The 18839-nt window shown below is 43.7% G+C and overlaps 1 protein-coding gene across 1 annotated transcript in view; it reads left to right on the forward strand.

Moving 5' to 3' along the window:
* POU2F3 (POU class 2 homeobox 3) overlaps positions 1-17081 on the forward strand; it is a 40703-nt gene extending 23622 nt beyond the window's left edge. Inside the window, exons 5-14 of the mRNA XM_030505338.1 lie at positions 5302-5406; positions 6872-6974; positions 10183-10265; positions 10391-10573; positions 10964-11105; positions 11978-12114; positions 13611-13772; positions 15315-15381; positions 15978-16110; positions 17042-17081. Of these exons, the coding sequence (XP_030361198.1) occupies positions 5302-5406; positions 6872-6974; positions 10183-10265; positions 10391-10573; positions 10964-11105; positions 11978-12114; positions 13611-13772; positions 15315-15381; positions 15978-16110; positions 17042-17081 (1155 nt within the window). The remainder of the gene's footprint in view (positions 1-5301; positions 5407-6871; positions 6975-10182; positions 10266-10390; positions 10574-10963; positions 11106-11977; positions 12115-13610; positions 13773-15314; positions 15382-15977; positions 16111-17041) is intronic.
* The last annotated feature ends 1758 nt before the right edge of the window (positions 17082-18839 follow it).

Genomic DNA, 18839 nt, shown 5'->3' on the forward strand with positions numbered 1-18839 from the left:
AGGGGAGGGGGGCGGCTTATTTCTTTGCCCTGTTCTCTGTTTAAATGCAGAAGCACGGGGGAAATGCTGTATCAGAAAGCCTGTGAATGCAAAGCTGGCTGTGGTTCTCTTCATTTTCTATTGTGAAGCATGTGGCTTGCTTACTGTTAGTTTTGATTTCCACCCCCACTTTTACTACAGCTAAGGCACAACTACTAACATCCCAAGCTGAAGCTCGGAGGATAAAGCGTATCAGATCAGGCCTCAATTAATGAACTGAAAAGCCTCATATAGCTGTGGTGCAGGTGTGTTGAGGTTAGGGATTGCATTTTAATGTTCCAGTGTGCTGTCATTGCTGAGCTTTAGGATATAGTCTGTTAGACATCCAGCGTGAGATTAACTGCCTTTTTGTCATGCTGCCCGCTTCTGAATAATCCCCCCCTTCAGTGTGAAAGCATATCAAACGTTATAGGTTGAATACATAAGGGTTTTCTGCTTTCTTCCTGCGTGTCTGTTAAGCCTTGCTGTATGTGCAGGATAGTACATGTGGAAATAGTAATTGCAAGCCCATTATTATTATTGCTATAATTTATTGTTAGTGTATTTTTTATTTTATGGTGCCCACGTGTGCGAGTAATTCACAGAGAAGTACACTTACACCATTGGAAGGTGGGAAGGCTTAGTTAAGTGCAATAGCCTTGGATCCAGTTTTCATACCTGTTTCTATCTATCTTAAAACTTCCTCCCTTGACTCCAGGCGAATCAATTTGGGCAGCTTCAGACAACCCTGTTGTATTGAATAGTGCTTTGGGAGTGACTGAGCCCTGGAAGAACTGTGCTGGTTTTTTTCGGTGAGGGGCAATTGGTTCAGACTTTCTTAAATCTGTGTGTACCTGATCCTCTTCTACCTAGTAAAATAGCCTTAACATCCTGCAGCAGGGGGAGGGATGGGTATGAGTAAGTCAAACTCTTAAACAGTTGTGAGTTGCTGACTATGAGATAAGCCAGATATGAAGGCAGATAAATATCTGTTTCAGAGAGGTTACCATCTAAATAGAAACTACACAACAAATACGATTGTCTTCTATCTTAGAATGATGACCGTAGTTCCTGCCTACTAACTGGTGCTGGAGAAGGCTGACATGGCTTTAACGGCCTCACTCTGGCATGGCACAGAGATCTCTTACCTAGATTTGGGGCAAGCATCCGAGGCTCTGGGTGCTGAATCAGTCAGTGGGTCCCACCTTTGTGAAGAGGATGACAGAGCAATGCTTACCTTACATCAGAAGCACTCATCAAAAGGGGCTGCATTCATGCTGCCTGCTTTGGTATCCAACAGGTGAGGAAGACCAATTCAGATTAGCAGTGAGCAGTGTATAAGCTGGATTTATATAAGGTGGGCTGCAACCAGCGTCCTGCCCAACCAATGGGATCTGACCATCAATTCATTGAATCAAATGAGGGTCAGTCTGTCGGAAGGGTATGGCCTTCTATGCGGTGAAATCAGAGCTGCTAAGGTGAATCTTTCCAACTTCCTCGTGTAAGGCTGGCTTTTTACAGCTTTCAATATGTCTGCAGGATGTTTTCACGAACCGAATGTTTGCCAAAAGTTCCCAGATCAGTTACAAAACAGATGTACTTTTTTTTTTTTTTTCCTCTCCCCTTCTTCCTACTGGTAAGGAAGAGTTTGTGCAGTAATTGCAGGCAGGTTGGGAGATGTTTTCTTCATAATTCTCCTTCTTATGAAATGTTTATGAAACACCTTCCACAAATCGGTTACGCAAGGAAGCTGAAGAGCTTTGATCACTTTCCATCACCCTCAATATGTTTCTTAGTTTGTTTTGCTTTTTGTTTTTGTGTTTAGGCCAGCGACAGGTAAGAAACAACCCATCCTTGCCCAGGCCCAGCAGATGTGCTAGCCAACTAAGGAAAGGACTCTCTTTCCACATAGTCACCCTTCCTGTGTTTTTCACTCTGATAGCTCGAGGGCAGCTGACCCTATTTTAAGGCTGCGAAAACATCCACTTGAGATTTGCAAGTGTGATTCCTTTCCTATCCCAGAGCCCTCACTAGCTCTGCGTTCCAGTGCCGCCACCTGCCGTTACCTCCTCAGGAGGAGCTCGAAGTTGCTCCCAGCCCTGCCTGGAGTCTCCCCTCCAGCCCAATGGGAAGAAGATGCCTCTAGATTCGCAGCCAGCAGCCCAGGCTCCTCACCTCAGCTGCGAGCAGGATGTGCTTGCAGTGCGTTACCTGGTCCTGCTGTTCTATGTGTTTGGTTTTCCTTAGATAGTGTTACTTCCACAAATCAAATTCAATGGGAAGAAACTTCAACTTGCTCTCAATGACTTCTCACTCCCCGTTTATGTGGCCTGATCACCATATAAAGCCAAGGTCCTGAAGAACCACAGTGGGATCTAAATCACTAAATCACTGTTGCTCACTCACGGTGTTTTAGCAAGGTTCTCATCACATCCCTACGTGAGGTGAATCTGTGATAATTTCAACTGCTTTTGTTTCCTTAAAGAAAACTTTTCTCTCATTTGCAGCAAATGCCTGCAAATCTGAGTCAGATGCACTGGGAAACGAGAAGGCACCTCCTCTCCTTGTTTTATTAACTGGAAATTTACATTGTTTTAAGGGAGTCTCATGATATTGAGTGGCCTCGCCCACAATGTGTGTGGTTTTTTGGGGTTTTGGGTTTTGGTTTTTTTAATGTACAGTTGGTAATACTGCCGGTTTAGCCAGGGAAAAAATGAAGGTGCAGGATTTGTATAAACCATCCCAAAAGTTTTGGATATACCCTGAACTTTTGCTAATGAACAATTAGCCAGCTGCAGACCTGTTGGGGAGAGGAAGAGGAGGGAGAGGTAAATTTGAGCCTAAACCCAATGAAAATAGGTGCAGGGGAGAAGGATTTGTCAAGAACACCCAGGTTCCCGCCCACTGCGCAGGAGGGAGCCAGAGAATTCCAGGGACGGGGGAAGGAGCAGTGGGAGATGTTGTTGTTTTTGAATTGGGAACCGGTCCTTTGCCAAACCCACCTCCCGTTCTCATGTTGTGCGATGCCGGGATGCAGCTACACACCCCTTTCACCCTGGAACACTTCCAAATCATTCTGCTTGGCAGCTGTAAAAATTGATTTCACTTTGGAAATGGCTTGTGCTTCTTCAACGCTCCACTCCTATTGGGATCGTAACTTAGGCGGGATCAAGCGCCTTGTTCTCTAAGACGTGGATAACTCTTCTTTTTGGGACTGTTCAGACTCGGATGACTGCATTGTGTGAGGCAGATACACATGAATTGCAAGAAGGGGCAATTTATTTTTTGCTTTTTGGCTCGGATGACTCCTTTTTAATGCACCCTCAGAAAGAAAAACGTGCATAAACCCATTTGCCTGTGATGACTGGATGGCTCAGGGGTAACGGTGTATTCTCCTGAGCCTTTTGTCTAACGTTTAGTAGCTTTGACACTATCCGCATTGTTAGTGATCAAGAAGATCTTTCCATCTGATTTTTCCTTTTCACCAGCTAAGAGGGATGATCATGCCAACCTGAAAGGTAGGAAAGAACTGGAATTCATAGCATGTATAACTCTTGTTGCAAGGAGCTAGTATTATTGCAAAACTAGTTTCGGCAGTGTCCAGAGCTATAGTTGTAATGAAAGGAGATGTTGTAAGTCTCTTCCCTCTGCAAAGTACCTTCCAAAATGCGGAGGGTAATGTTACATGGCCAGCTTACTGCAGTGCAGCCGCCAGTCTCTTGCGATCGCGTTTTCTCCTTTGCTCCTGTGGAGATCTGTGCGTTTGTTTGCTTTAGTCAAACTGAAACAAAACCTCCCTCAACCAAAAGTATTTGCTTGGGCCATTCTTTTTTACAAGCTGAATTTCTCGTCCCCCTCTGCTGGTAGGAGGTTGTATGACCTAAAGTCCAAATCGGCACCGCAAAACCCTGCCAAACGTGACCCTCGTTGTGGGCTTGGAAGTAATTTGATGGGAGATGGTGAGTTTCAGCCGTAGTAATCAGAGTTAATCTAAGATGCTGAGCCCATGGAGAGGGTTTTCAAGACCTCTCCTTCCTGATGCCGTCCTGCTTTTTCCAGTTTGTGGAAACTGGAGCCTCCTCTTGCACTAGAAAGGCTCAGATAAGGAATGGAATTCAGGATGTTGGCCTTGTTCCATGCATTGTCATGTTCAGGAAAAAAATTAGCCCAATATTGGAAATTGTTTGCTTGATCTTTTCTTAAGGAAAATGTATTATAGGAGCTCTGTGTGACTTTTCTGTCTCCTGTGCATGTCATCTGTGCATAGACAATCCTCATACCACTTTCAGGAATTAACCTAAAAACCTCTAAAACCACCCCAACCATGTTCCCCTCTCTCCCGTCCCCGTTAGCCTTTCCAAAGGATTTCAACTAGTGCAAAAAGATGTAATTTCTTTTTTAATGTAGTAACAATGTTAGAAATTAACACAGAGACTATGAAATAAACGAGAAACCAAGATTCAGTTCTGGCCCCTGAGTAAATTCTTCTCTTAAGAATGTGGACTCAGAAGTGATTATTTTCTTGTAGACAGGAATCTTTGTTGTACATTAAAGTAGGTCAAGCTTTGACCACTGGACAAAGGGCTGACATCTATGAAGTTTTCTAGTTCTTTTTCTACAGCGTGTTCTAGCTAAGAAAGTAGATATTTTCCTTGCCAGATGAGTATAGGTTTTTGTCACTTTCTGATAGAAGCTGAGCACAAATGTTTGGTGCCTGGGGTGCTGCATTTTCAGGTCTGGAAGATTACACTGCTTTTAGAGGTCTTTTACTTCATGACCTTTTCTTTTCCAATGCCTTGTACCATTCTCTCCTACCTGCAGAACAAAATGAGAGGCTATCTATAGCCAGCCGCGCCATGAGGCTGTGAGTCGTGATCTATAAAGGAGAATTGCTTTGTGTCTTCCTTATAACTCTACAAAATACCTCACTCTTCCATTTGAGGAAAGCACTCGCATGCTTTAAATCTTGCTAAGCCGCTGGAACTTGGTTACTTCTTAAAGTGTTTTAATTCATGCATTTTGGTTGAGCAAACTGCAAACCTCCCCTTGGCTTGGTAGAGCAGAAAAGCTATGTCCATGTGATAAACTGGAGAGCAGAATTGGGGAACCACCATGCCTTACTGCAAAGCCAGGGATAGAAGCAGGGAGCCCTGACCTCTAACTTTTCTCCGAAAGGAGCCCCTTTCCAATCCCTTCCTGCCTCTCATCCTCCTAGGCACCCCACACCTTCTTCATCCCCTTGTCTCTGCTTCCTAATGCTACAATTCCATTGCTCTTTTTCAGATTAAAACTGAAGACCTCAGCGACTCCTTGCAATCTACAATCCCCCCTAGGTCAGGTCACCTTGTTCAGGGATCATCAATGATGCCCGGAAGCCAAATTGCAGGGGTAAGTGACTCCACTGCTTCATGGATCCCAAAGTCTGAACTGGCACTTTGAGGCACTTGCCAAGTTATGTATTTTGTCAATGGCAGGGAGAGACTTGAGGGTATGATGGACACTAAATTGGAAAAGAGAGTCTGTGTTGGCAAAAGTCAGTTTCCTCCTCAGCCTCTTTCATTCCATAGAAAGTTTTACATGGGTTCAAAGGCAGACTGGACACGTACTTGGAAGAGATTTCCTTTGAGAGTTTACTAAGCAGGCAAACTCAGGAAATCTCTTGAACTGAAATAATTGAAGGCTGAGACAACACCAAGGGGAAGTGTTAGATATGCTTGCTTTCTCTTTCATGAACATCTGGTTAATGCCATTGCTGGACATAGGATTCTCAGCTAGAGTAATGCTTGATCTGAACCAGTATATCCATCCTTGAGTACATTGTCTTAAATTGATTTACACCAGAGAAGAAATTCCTTGAGGGATTTTTTCCTAAGGTAAAAAAATAGGAGTTTAGCAGTTAACTCTTGTTAAAGTCTAGTGAGAGTTAGATGCCAGAAGGCCACACAGCTGCTCAGTGATCAGAGTATCTTCCCTATTCTTTTGCAGGGTATTCAGATCCTTTACACAATTCAGGCACTGTTCGATTTCCCCAAAGCTTCAAAACAGTTCTTGAGAAGCTCAAAGAGCTCATCTTATTGAGCAATAAGTTCCTTTAAAAATGTACCTCTAAAGAGAGTTGATTTTACTGGGGCATTTGTGTGCGTGTGTCTGTGTCTATCCCAAGCAAATGCAAACTCTTATCCACCAATTCCAAAGAATACAGGGCTGGGACCCCAGTAATGTGACAGAGTGTTAGCTTGTAATCCTCATATCTCAGTACCTATTGCCTGATCTGCTGGATGCAGCTAATTTCCTCCAGGCAAAGAACAGCAAACACTTTTAGATGTGGTTACTGTGTTCATTACAGCGTGTTTGCTGTAGGTGCAGAGAATCAGGCACTGTTGGGCATTGCTTCTTTCCCATCTCAGCACATGGCTGGCTGGGAAATCAGCCTTCCATGGAAAGCGGGCTCTCGGTGAGATGGGACAGTCAGTTGCGCTTCCCTGTGTCATTTAAGGGAGTTCCCTCTCTGAAAATAAATTATCTGGAAGAAACTGGAATCCCAGAGGTTTCGCTGTGATTTCTAACAACCAGGTTTTGATTGCCAGTGCCTCAAAAATGGAATTTTCAAGAATAAAAGTAGACAATTCTCCATGTGCACAGAATTCTTCTTACACAGCTGAAAGCTTCAGATCCTGGAGAACCTCTGGATCTGTAGCTCTCCAGTGCATGAATCAAACCTATTGTGTTGGCAGTTAAAGTGTAAATAGGGTCGAGGACAGTATAAAAGTGCAGGGAAGCTTTATAGGAGAGGTGATGCTGTATGAAGAGCAGATATCTGAGTTTTGTTCTTCCTTTGTTTTTCCCCCTGTAGGATATGAGCTCTCTTCACACCTTGCAGCAGCTTGTATTGCTTCCTGGTCATATGCAGTCAGTTCCCCAGTTTCTTCTGTCTCAGTCACAGGCCGGGCAACAAGGTAAGAGCAACAAAAGCTGAAAGGGGAGGTGTTATAAGCAGATACATATCCAGGAAAAACCTCTCTTCTCTTTACTGTTGTTTTTAATCTGGTCTGTTGCTTTATCCCAGCATGATGGTGTCTGTTCCCCTGTATGCTACCAGATGCTGTTTCCCACGCCTAGGATGATCCCGTACATATGTAGTCGCAGGAAGGGTCCAATTCCAGAGATTCTCCCGGCACCTGCGGCTTGTATGCGCCAAGAGTGCCACCTTGGGGCTGGTCTTTGCAGACCTGGTAGGGATCCCACCTCTGAAATCCCGGATGGCTATGAGGAAAAGAGCAAGGAGCCTGCTCCCTGGGGAGAGTGCTTGCAGCCTGCCTGGGCTCCCAGCATCGCTGGGTTAGCACGCCTCATTTCTTCCGGAAAACTGAGGAGAGATTGAGTTGATCTAAGTACATCAGAGAGAGTAAATCCAGGGAAGGAACTGAGCTGCTCTGGTGGAAGGATGGTGGTGGCACTCAAACAAACAGGTCTAACCTAGCCAGGAGCAACCCAGGGATGAGAGCTGGGAGGCTTGGAGTTGCCAGTGGTTGTTCCCAAATCTTGCTCCAAGCCACAGAGGAGGATAGGAGGTCTAACTACTTCTGAAACGCAGTGTAATCAATCAGCTCCATGAAAGGGATGAAAGTATTGAGGACTGAACTCAGTTACTTGAGAGTCTCTGTTTCTATTTTTACTGACAATTTTAATGGCATGTCTCCAACAACAGGGATACAAACATGCCGTTGATCAAGTTTAATGCTGCTTGCAGACAGACAAACATAGGCGTGGATCCGTAACCTGACAGATGCAAAGGGACTTTGGTCCTTTGCTCACATTCTTGATTTATTCCAGCACAAAGGTCCCTCCATATGACCCAAAATGCAGATTTAAAACCTTAAAATCTCTGCAGCTTGAATCTGCTGATACATAACCTCCAAAAGAAAATGTTTGTTGTAGGCAGATGGGAAACCTATTTGGTTTTGGCAGTACATAAACTCTTCTCTCTGCCAAATGATGCTGAGTGATGTATAAAGAAACCACTTGATATACATTTTCCAATAATCTAGAATTTAGTTTGTTTGAAATGGCAGGGTCAGGATAATCTATTGCTTACTGCCTGCTTTTTTTCATGTATAATAGGAAACACATTATACTGCAAAACAGAAGTTGTTTCCTTTTATAGAGTGAGTTTTTTCTGTTAAGTGGCTTCTTTTGATAGCTATAACCCCTCAAACACAGAGACACTTGTTTGGCCATGACCTCTTTTGGTTCCAGACTTATAAAGACTGTATATTCCAGCTTTTTGTGCAAGAGCACTTCCATTTGAACAGATGATTGCCAAGTTTTAATCATCCTTTGCCATGTGCATACACAGCCAGCGGAGAGTGAAAGTGAAGACATAGACTGTTTTTGTGGAATTAATTGTTTGCTGCAGATACAGTGGAGTATCCTTCATACCAAAGAGATGCATGAAATATTCCTGAAGTTGTCCCTCAGGCCATGATAGGAAAACCCTTGATGTTCCTGAGGTCTGACTGAGGGGTACGTCGGTTCACGGATTTCATGGCCAAAGGGACCTGGCTGTGAGCTTAACCTGTGTGGGCTTAAAATGTGTGAGAACACACATTTTGGTTTGGTTCTTTGTGTTTCAAAGCTGTTTTTAAGCCAGGTATGTTCCCCGATCTGATTCATTATGCTCTGATGTGATTATTGTGCAGCAATTCAAGCAGCTAATGCTGGCGCACCTAAATAAGGAGGTGAGAGCTCTGTACTATAAAGGTGGAAACAAGCAGCCAGGAAGATGCTGGGAATACTGTCAGCCAAAATATTGCTGCTGAAGTCTTCATCTTAGGAAAACACAGCCTTGGTTCCATCAGCTGTCAAACCGGTGATTCCTGAATCCAAGCCCATCATTTTCATTTGAGCTATACCTTTGCTTTTGCAAAGGTGTTCAATCATGATTTTAAAGACTCCAAATGACAGAGCATCTGCCATGTCCCTAGGCAAGCCATTCCAGTGATTAATTACCTTCACTGTTCAAAATGTGCACCTCATTACGAGCCTGCATTTGAAATTCAAAGTTGTTCCAGCAGTAGAGAAGGCTTATTGAAACACCAATCTAAATAAATAAATGGGACCCTGCACATTCAGATCTAAATTAAAAGAGGGAAGACAGAAAGGGGGGGCAGTGATTGATTCTGGAGATGATATTTTTTCCCAGTTTTTTTAGCAGAAGTCCATAAATTTGTATAGCTTCCCTGTGATTGTCTGTTGCAATCAATAGAATATATGACTGTTTCAAGACAGGTTATAAATCCTCCCTAAATTCTATAGGCTTCCTTCACAATAGACTTGAATCTAACTGAATTTCTAGGGAACTATGCTGCTTTGGTCACTACTTAATCCTTTAGGACATTGCTTGTAAGAGATATAGTCTTGCACTAGGCAGTTTGTCAACTAAACAATTATGCAGTCTCCATAAATACTAAGTTTTGTTAGTTTTATAGATTTCCCTTCTTCGTTCCTTTAATCATTTTCTGTCAGTTTATATATGCCAAAAGAAATTCAATTTATTTGAAATACAGTAGGGTAGAAAATCAAGGGTCAGATGGCTCCAAAATGACACTTCAAAATGAAATGTAGAGTAGAAAGAAAAGTGGGTAGGCTCATGAGATTAACTGTAGGATCAGGATGGGGTTTTTTTAACAAGATCAAGTGGCTGAAAGTTGGAGTCAGAAAAGCTTATATCGGAAAGAAGATGCACTCTTCTTCTAACAGCTACAATGATTAAGCATTGGGAGAGATTACTACTAAGGATGTAGTAACTTCTCTGCTGTTGGCATCTAAAATCAAAGTTAGGTGTCTATGTAAAATCTCTGTACCCTTGTTCAGCCTCAGATTAATGAACTACATGTAGGGATCAATAGATATCTTACCTATATCATTCTTGTAATAATCCCTTTCAGGCTAAAAAGCCGTGAAAAACACCTTTTCTTTCTCATAATCCAACTTGGAGCCATCTACATTTGTAACAGCCGAAACGCTCGTATTTTGAACAAGAGCTAACTAGTGTTTTCCATTCAGAGCTTCATGAGGCTTTCTGGTGCAGAGTCATGTTCAGCTGCCCAGATGCTGATGAAGGAGCTGATCTGATCTCAGATGTGTCTCTTTTTGTCTCATCAGCTTTGCAGCCAAACATCCTCTCCTTCCCTCAGCAACAGGGCAGCCTTCTCCTCTCCCAGCCAGGACCCAGCCTGGCATCACAGGTACCTTGCCCCAGTCCCACCCTAAGAAGCACCCATCTACAAAAGGTGCTGCTTCATTAAGGGCAAGTGGCAGAGAAAACTGTGTACTTTTGTCATTGTGACTCTCTGCATCTTGGTTTTAACAGGCCGTGGGTCGTTCTGGACTCCCTGGCTCATCAGTTGAACCCCACCTAGATGTACCCCAGCATTTGCAAGTGGCAAAGCACCTAACTCCACCGGGAGCATCTGAGGAGCCCAGTGACCTGGAGGAGCTGGAAAAGTTTGCTAAGACTTTCAAACAAAGGCGAATCAAATTGGGGTTCACGCAGGTGAGCAGCCTCATCAGTGGGAAGGGTGGTGCCACTTGTGATGTGGACGTGTTGGGTTGGGGGAGCTTGTGGCAGAGGCATGGGTGGAGGGAGGGCTGGATTAGATACAGTTTGGTTTTCTTTGGAGAATCCCTTTCTAAGCACATGAAGAGACAAACCCTTCCGGGTACTTCATTACTGTGATCTCATTATCTTCACCTTCTCCAATATAAAAAGGCTCAGGGATGTAGGGCAGATTCCCATGGGAAAAGAATTCACTTTCTCTGGAAGGCAGGCCTTGGAAACCAGACTGAACCTATTCTGGAAGCAAAGCGAGAGGAGCTTCCTGGCAGCGGGAAGCTGTGAAGGGGTTTTCTGAGCTCATATTGTGATTTGGATCTTCCCTGGCAGGGTGATGTGGGACTTGCCATGGGGAAGCTTTATGGCAATGATTTCAGCCAGACCACCATTTCCCGCTTTGAGGCTCTCAACCTGAGCTTTAAGAATATGTGCAAGCTCAAACCCCTGCTTGAGAAGTGGCTCAGTGATGCAGGTAAGTAACATCACATGCAGAAATGCCATCGGCCTTGGCCAGGATGAGAGGATCCATCCTGGAACCTCCAATAAAAGCCAGGAAAATCAAAGCTGGAGCTAAGACCTCTCATATCCATAGCTGAGCTGGTAATAGACTACTTTGTGGATCTCACAGCAGGCTGCGTAGCAGACTAGATATCAAACCACATCGGCCCTTTCCCCCTGAGATTCACATTGTGACTTGGTGTTTGGACCAGTCACTTCCTGCATCACCTCTTGCTCTGTTGCAAGGCCTGGGGTGAATCACTGGGCTAATCCATTCAATCCCTCCCTGTATAAACTGTAAGGAACAGGAAGGGACTCCTACTAAAGTGCTCAGAGATCAGCCTTTAGGCAGTAATTAAAAAAGGAAGGTATCACCGCAAGGGGAATCCCCAGTAGTAGCAGGATTAGGCTGATGTCCTCTGCTGGCTGCAAACCGGTCTAGGAATGGCTTTAGTCTCATGTGCTTCACCCAGCTCTTTAGGAGTTGTATGGCTGACCAATTTATCATGTCAGGAGGTGTCTCAGCTACATGAGACCTGATCAGTGTGGTTTAAGTCAGTATCTTTAACTGTGCGAAATTAAGGCACTGGAAAATGTGTGGTCCCTATCAGAGCAGGCTGGAAATCAAGCTGGGAAAGGAAAAATAGTGTGTTGGTTAAAATTTCTTCCCTGATTTGGACAAGATCATTGATGGATTTGAGATTCTTGGAGCCATCTTAATCATCAGCAGAGGAAAGACACAATGTAGGAACATTTTACTTGCTTTAAGAGGTGCTGTATTTCACAGAAAGGCTCTAGGAATGGAAATAACTCATTATCTTCTTGATGATCTCCTTCTTTCCCCAGAATCTGCTCCTTTGGATTCTTCCATGAGCACTCCCAATTCCTACCCCTCAGTGAATGAGATGTTTGGACGGAAAAGAAAGAAGCGAACCAGCATTGAGACCAACATTCGCTCCACACTGGAGAAGAGATTTCAAGATGTGAGGGGAAAATCTTTCAATGTGTTGTGAACTCTCTGAGTTTCACATTTGCTTAGGTCATAGTAGCACTGAACCCTCAAAAAGAGAGACCTTGTTTGTTTGCTTGCTTTAATAGCAGTTTAGAAAGGGGGTTAACAGGATAAGTGTCAAAACCAAAGAAATCAGACCCCATTATTTCTTTGATAAATGTAGCTTTAAGACCTTAAGCAGGTCTTGTGAGACAGCAGAACTAGCTGCTCCCGAAATTGCTGCTGAATCGCTTCACAAGTGGAGCCTTTTACTTTTTAAGCATCAAGATTTTAAAAGAAAAAATCACTACAGAGAGCAAACAGAGCTTTAAATCAGTAGGACTAAATTGGGCACTGAAAAATGCTTATCAAAACTGGTTTTGACCAGCCCTTGTTTTCCCTTGGTTTCTCCCTCAGATGTGATCATTACACAATTTCGTCCTAAGACTGTTAATGAGAACAAAAGACACTCATTGTCAGATCTTTATGTACCTCATTTTTTAGCTAGTCTGAGGCATTCTTTGTAATTGGAGAACTGTCTTGGCATCTCCGTGCTAGGTATTTTTGACCCTCGAGTCTCCAACTCAGATCAAAACCCACAGAGCTAAATGCTGTCAAATAGCATCAGACAATAAGTGGCTCAGAAGAAAGGATAAGGACTATTATTTCCCTTTATAAATGAGAGATGGAGGAAGAAAGAGAATAAAGTTGGGGCTCTTCAGCCTGGAGAAGAGAAGCTGCGTGTAGACCTCAGAGCAGCTTCCAGTATTTGAAGGAGGCTACAAGGATGCTGGAGAAGGACTCTTCATTAGGGACTGTAGTGGTAGGACAAGGGGTGATGGGATCAAACTTAAACAGGGGAAGTTTAGGTTAGATATAAGGAAGAAGTTCTTCCCTGTGAGGGTGGTGAGGTGCTGGAACAGGTTGCCCAAGGAAGTTGTGAGTGGTCCATCCCTGGCAGTGTTCAAGGCCAGGTTGGATGGAGCCTTGGGTGACGTGGTTTAGTGTGTGGTGTCCCTGCCCATAGCCAGGGGGTTGGAACTAGTTGATCTTAAAGTCCTTTCCAACCCAAACCATTCTATGAAATGGCTTTTTTGAGATGCTGCAGGTAGGCGAACAAACAGCACTCAGAGCTTGTACGTCCTGTGTAGTGATAAGACCACCAGCAGCCATAAGCTTCCCCCCAAGCAATGATTTAGGGTGCTGTTAAGATCAAAGAGCATGGTGCTTAATGCAATAACAGGTCCAGGTACTGTGACTCACCTCCTACTGCTTCCATGAGACTTGATGTTGAATCAAAGGCACTTTCTGGTTCACAGAACATAATCTCCCACCCAAATATTTACCCTTTGATTTAGAAGCAAATTTTGTCCCTTCCCCAGTTTACAGCCAACCCCACCCTGTTGTCCTCTGCCTTTCCAGCATTCATTGATGCTCGAAGTTACAGCTCTTCGGGACTTTCTTTAACCTCTTGCCCTTTCTCAGCAGAACCCCAAGCCCAGTTCAGAGGAGATATCCTTGATAGCAGAGCAGCTTTCCATGGAAAAGGAGGTGGTTCGGGTCTGGTTCTGCAACCGGCGCCAGAAGGAAAAACGGATTAGCTGCCCAATACCATCCCCCATTAAATCACCTATCTACAACTCCAGACTGGTGAGAGACTTTGGTATAAGGAGTTCTCAGACAAGAAGGGAAAAGGGATGGGGGAATGCAGCAGGGTTTGCTGGAAAACGAAACAGGACATTTCTTTGTACACACAAGTCCCTGAGTTATTGGCAAGACCACTCCACAGTCCAGTGGGTGACTATACCTCCAGGAATGTGCAGAGAGGCAAGTGGGCTAGCCACGGATTGCACATATACTCTGCATCACAGCTTGGATGGAATCTCATGCCCACACTTATAGAGCATTTACTTTTATTCTATTAATGAACAATAGAAAGAAAATGCAAGTTTCCTAGAAGGTCAGTTTAGTTGTAGGATAATTTCTCTGAATAGGGATACTATCCCAAAACTTTTAGTCCTGAGATGGGTAAGTAAAGCTTTCCAGTGCCAATGGAGGAAGAATCAGCATTCCCTAGAATGAGAATAACATCCACTCATTCCAATTTAGTTCTAAACTCTGCAACCTAATGGTAACAACTTACATACTTTTGTTGTTTTACATCTGTGCAGAAATGCAGAATGTACTCAAGTAGTGCTAATTGTCCTCTCACGTTGTACATTTTGGCAAGTGTGTTTTCATAGTCAGGAAGGATAAGAAAAGGAGAAACTATTGTGAGAGATGGTGGAAGCGTGTCCTTGTAGCCTACTGTCAGTGGCTACTGTGGATAACAAGCTACTATTGCATTTCTGCTACTTAATAGTTGCTTCCACATATAAAAGTGGCAGGAACCTCCCTACGGTGTTTAGTGCTGAAGCACATGTGAGTGGGAGGGAGAATACATATTTGCAAGCACTATTTTATCTTGAAATCTGCTGGGTTTTGGAGTTATCCATCAGAAGGCAGGAAAACATCACAAGGAGTTTGGTCGCTTGTTGCACAACACATTTGGTTTACAGTCACAAACACAAAACGCTGCTTGCAAGCCATGAATTTTTAAAGCAGTAGCTTTGGTGAATAATTTCCCTGTGAATGCATTGTACAAAGTATGCCTTTTGCTCATCAGTCATTCTGAACAGCACGGAGTTCAAGTATCACAGTTGAACAACGAATGCCCCAGGCTCGCTTTGATTGCAGACACCAAATTACTAATTGTCACCTGAGAATTCTCACCCATCAAGAACTCCTTGAAGGAAAAGGGATTATTTGTGCTCGAGACCAGACTGAGCTGGGAAGTTTCAACTGAGAATATCCAGTGTGAAACATCCAAAGGGCAGCAGCTCCTACCAACTGGATCTCAGGATTTCCAGAAAGTTTGAGTTGTGTTGGATAATTTCAGTGTTTTCCATAGCTGATCCACAAATTTAGACATATGTAGGGAGCTTCAGGCACATGTAATATTCTGGTTTCTTTCCATGGCCATGGATATGGGAATGGTGCCTTTACGCTAGCATGTGAATAGAAATATCAGATGTGGATAAGAAGTCTGCCTGGGAGCACACACACTCTAAAGGGAATGTGAAAGGAGCAGTGGTTTGAGATCTATACCCTCACAGTGCCAACTGCTTACTGTTTGCTTCTGTTTCTCTCTAGGTCTCTACCTCAGGGTCCTTGGGGCCCCTCTCCGTCAATCCAGTGCATAACACCATGCCTGGGACTGGTAAGCCTTGAGAAACCTGCCTCACTCACCATTCCTTCCCTCCTTCCTCTGCTCTAGCTCTCTGATAACTTGGTTTCTAGGTCACATTTGCAGGCCACTTATTAAGACCCTTGGGTTTGGCCGGGGAAAGTACCCCCACATAACTAGTGTACAAGGGACAAAAACAGCTGAGTCTGTCTCTTGGCTGGAACAAAGACATGGGAAGCTTCCCAGGCACGATAACATTCCCAGGATAATCCTAGGCAAATTTTATTGGGGTGTTTAGGTTTGGGAGCCAGGCACACCTAGAAGCCAAATAAGAGGAATGCTTGGGGGTAGGTTACTGTTTACTGTATTTCTTCAGCAGAACATTGTCAGATCTCCTTTGAGAAGTGTGATTCACACTAATAGAAATCAAATACTACAGAAACAGCAGTCCTGGAGCCCACCCTGTTTCTCTGTGGCTGGGGCACAGATTCTGCCTTGCTGCTGTGGGGCAGGCAGTGAATGAGATGAGCAACAGGATGGGTGCAAGATACGGTGGGAGCATTCGGGTTTGGGCTGTCCAAGGCAGGAAAAGGAGATCCCAGTTTTATTCTGCTTTCTCTGCTATGCAGTAACATCATCGTGTTCCCCAGGGAACTCCAGCAGGCCCTCATCCCCTGGCAGTGCACTCCATGCCAGCAGCCCCGGCACAGCTCAGAGCAACTCCAAAGCTGCAATGAATTCTACTGGTTTCAACTCTTCAGGGTAAGGCACTGGGGGGTCACAGCTTGGTCCTTGGCAAGGGAAACGGGGGGGCTTGGGAGAAAAGCAATGGGACCTTAGAGAAGAACCTGCAAGCCCTTAGAGACTCCAGCAACATGGAGCTTCATGGTGGCATCTTCTTACGTGAAGCTTCATACCGAACTTGAAGCTTCTTGGGATATGGCTATTTTTCTGCTTGAAGACAAAAAGTAAATCAAGTTTTTCCTAAAAAAAACCCTGTGCTGGTTAAAAAAGGACAGGGAAAGGATGGACTGAATAGAAACACTGTGCATGAGGACTATCCTAAACTAGCTCCTTGTGTGGAGGAAGCAGAGAAAGACTTATTTTGTTGTTTCTGCTTGGATAACCCCCTCCACAGCCAGTTTTCTCTCCTGCAGTGCCACCCAAGAGATCTGTACTGCAGAATAACTGTTCCACTGGCAGATGAAAAGAGAACAAAGATTTAACTCTACCCTGCCTTTAGATGCTACAAAAGCTTTCAGCCACACATATAGGCTCAGAGCATTTCTAGTTATTTCACTGAACATGCTTTTGCTACAGTCTGAGCTGCTCAGGCCCCTCTGCACTTCTAGTTCCTGCTACATCACATAAAAGGATGCTGTGTTAGTAGGAAGGCAGCATAAAGCAGAGGGCGTTTACCCATAGCTGCTGGGCTTTGAGTCATGGATCATCCTGTGCTGTGAATCAGACCTCCTCTTACATGGAGGAAGTCCAACAGCCAGGTAAAGTGTGAAATCATGAGCACAATGGGAGGTGTTGCTTTGAAAGGCAGGGGTTTTGCTATAAACTTCCGAAGGATCATTTGCTGGATGCCAAGTTGAAGTAAGGTTACAGAATAATAATGCTTTTTATTTCAAAGGGAAACTGTTAACAACATGGCAACTGTAGCTCTTATTCCCTGTGTTGCAAACAGATCTTGGTACCGATGGAATCAACCTACCTACCTCCACTGAGATGACTCCTCCTCCACCATGTGTAAAAGGAGCTCTGACTTCTAGCTATGGACCAGCTTCTCTAGGAACAATGCTTGGGGCAACATCTGGTGTTCCAGTGCCTTCAAAATGCTGCCAAATGAAGGTCTTGTTTAAGGGAACCCATAGCAGCAGAACTCTCCAGGGACTCAAACTGCAGCTGACCTTCCCCAAGGATTCTCAACGCCAACAGTGACATTATAATACTCTTCCAGGCATTCACTTCAAGAATGAGCCCTTGCTTAGCCCTATTAGCATGAAACACTGCCCTCTGCTTGCAAATCTCTGCATTCACACTGGATTGCCTGGCAATCTCTGATCTGGAAGGATTTCTATGTTAGGACCCTCTTTTTCCCTCTCGCTCACTTCAGAGCTTCCCATAAGAAGGGTCTATCATGCTGTTACTATCACGCACACATACCATAAACCCCCAAACTGAGCCGAGGTTACCCAGTTCATTTCACCAGAGACCTGTGTCTAGCTGTGAACCTTGGATTTCAATAGATTTCCAAGGTCAATGGCACTGTGCTTTATCCACTACCAAACTTGCTTTGCTTTGAGCCATTCTGTTCTCTTTCTAATGGGGCTTTTTTTCCCTCCCCAGTTTTCTTTCTCTCTCTCTTTTTTTTTTTTTTTTTTAATTAAGTATTTTAGAGCCTTCTTTTTTTTTTTTTTTTTTTTTTTCCTTTTAAAAAAATTGTTGTCTTTTGCAAAATCTGTGTCCAGGTCTTGTTATTGTTCACAACGGGCCTCATTGCCGCACTGGAGGATGTCACTGTTTGCAAACCTTGGGTTTCTGACTCCATTGCACACAAAAGCAGTTTGTGTTGATTTGATGGGACAAGGATTAGTCTTGACCTTCCCTTTTTCTTTCATTCATCCTTTGGGTTCTATCTGATATACCAAACAAAACCAAACTGGAGTAGAGGTGTGCATGTGTTCTGGTCTTTCCTGAATTGTAAGTAATGTAGCTTGCCTGTTCTCTGCAGCATGCTCTTCTGTTCCTGGGAGGACAAGTTGTATTGCTCAGGTGTGAATCTTGAGGTCTGTGTGTGCAAGTGTTTCTTAACTTCGTGAGATGCCAAAGTGTAGGAAACTTCACCTTTCACAGCACATCACCAGGGAAATTGTTGTTACTTTGCAACTCTCCATTTGAAAAGAGGTAGATATTTAAGTAGACTTTAAGTAATACAACTCCCTGGTCAAGTTGTTTATGGGTACAAGGAATGAATTCAGTGGAACTAGAGTAAATGAGTATCTGGTTCACAGATTGTAAATAGACATTTTTGAGGAGCCTTTTTTTGGATGACTCTTTTTTAGGTAAAATGTGAGCTTTTTTTAAAAGTAAATATTATCCTTTTTCACTGCTGGGGGGGGAAAAAACATTGATGTTTCTTATCCTACTCGTTCAGTCCTATGTGATGAATTATTGCTGTAGGGAGTCTGTGGACCTTAAGAGTTTTATCAGCTACCTTCACACGAAGTATTGAGCTCTATATGCACATTTATATAGGACCGCAGTTGCTTTAAAGTAAGGTTTTGTTATAGAAGCAGACACTGATAATAATGAGAACTGGATAAGGTAGCATTTTTTTTGAAAATAGAAATTAAGAAAAAAAAATCTTTTTTTAATACTAAACTAAGTTGGGATTTTTATTTTTTTTCTCCAAATGTTCTAACACAAAAACGAAGAGAAACTGTATTTATGTGTCCACCACTCATTTACCTCTAACTGAAACA

Source organism: Strigops habroptila, chromosome 17, assembly GCF_004027225.2.
Source record: "Strigops habroptila isolate Jane chromosome 17, bStrHab1.2.pri, whole genome shotgun sequence".
Taxonomy (NCBI): domain Eukaryota; kingdom Metazoa; phylum Chordata; class Aves; order Psittaciformes; family Psittacidae; genus Strigops; species Strigops habroptila.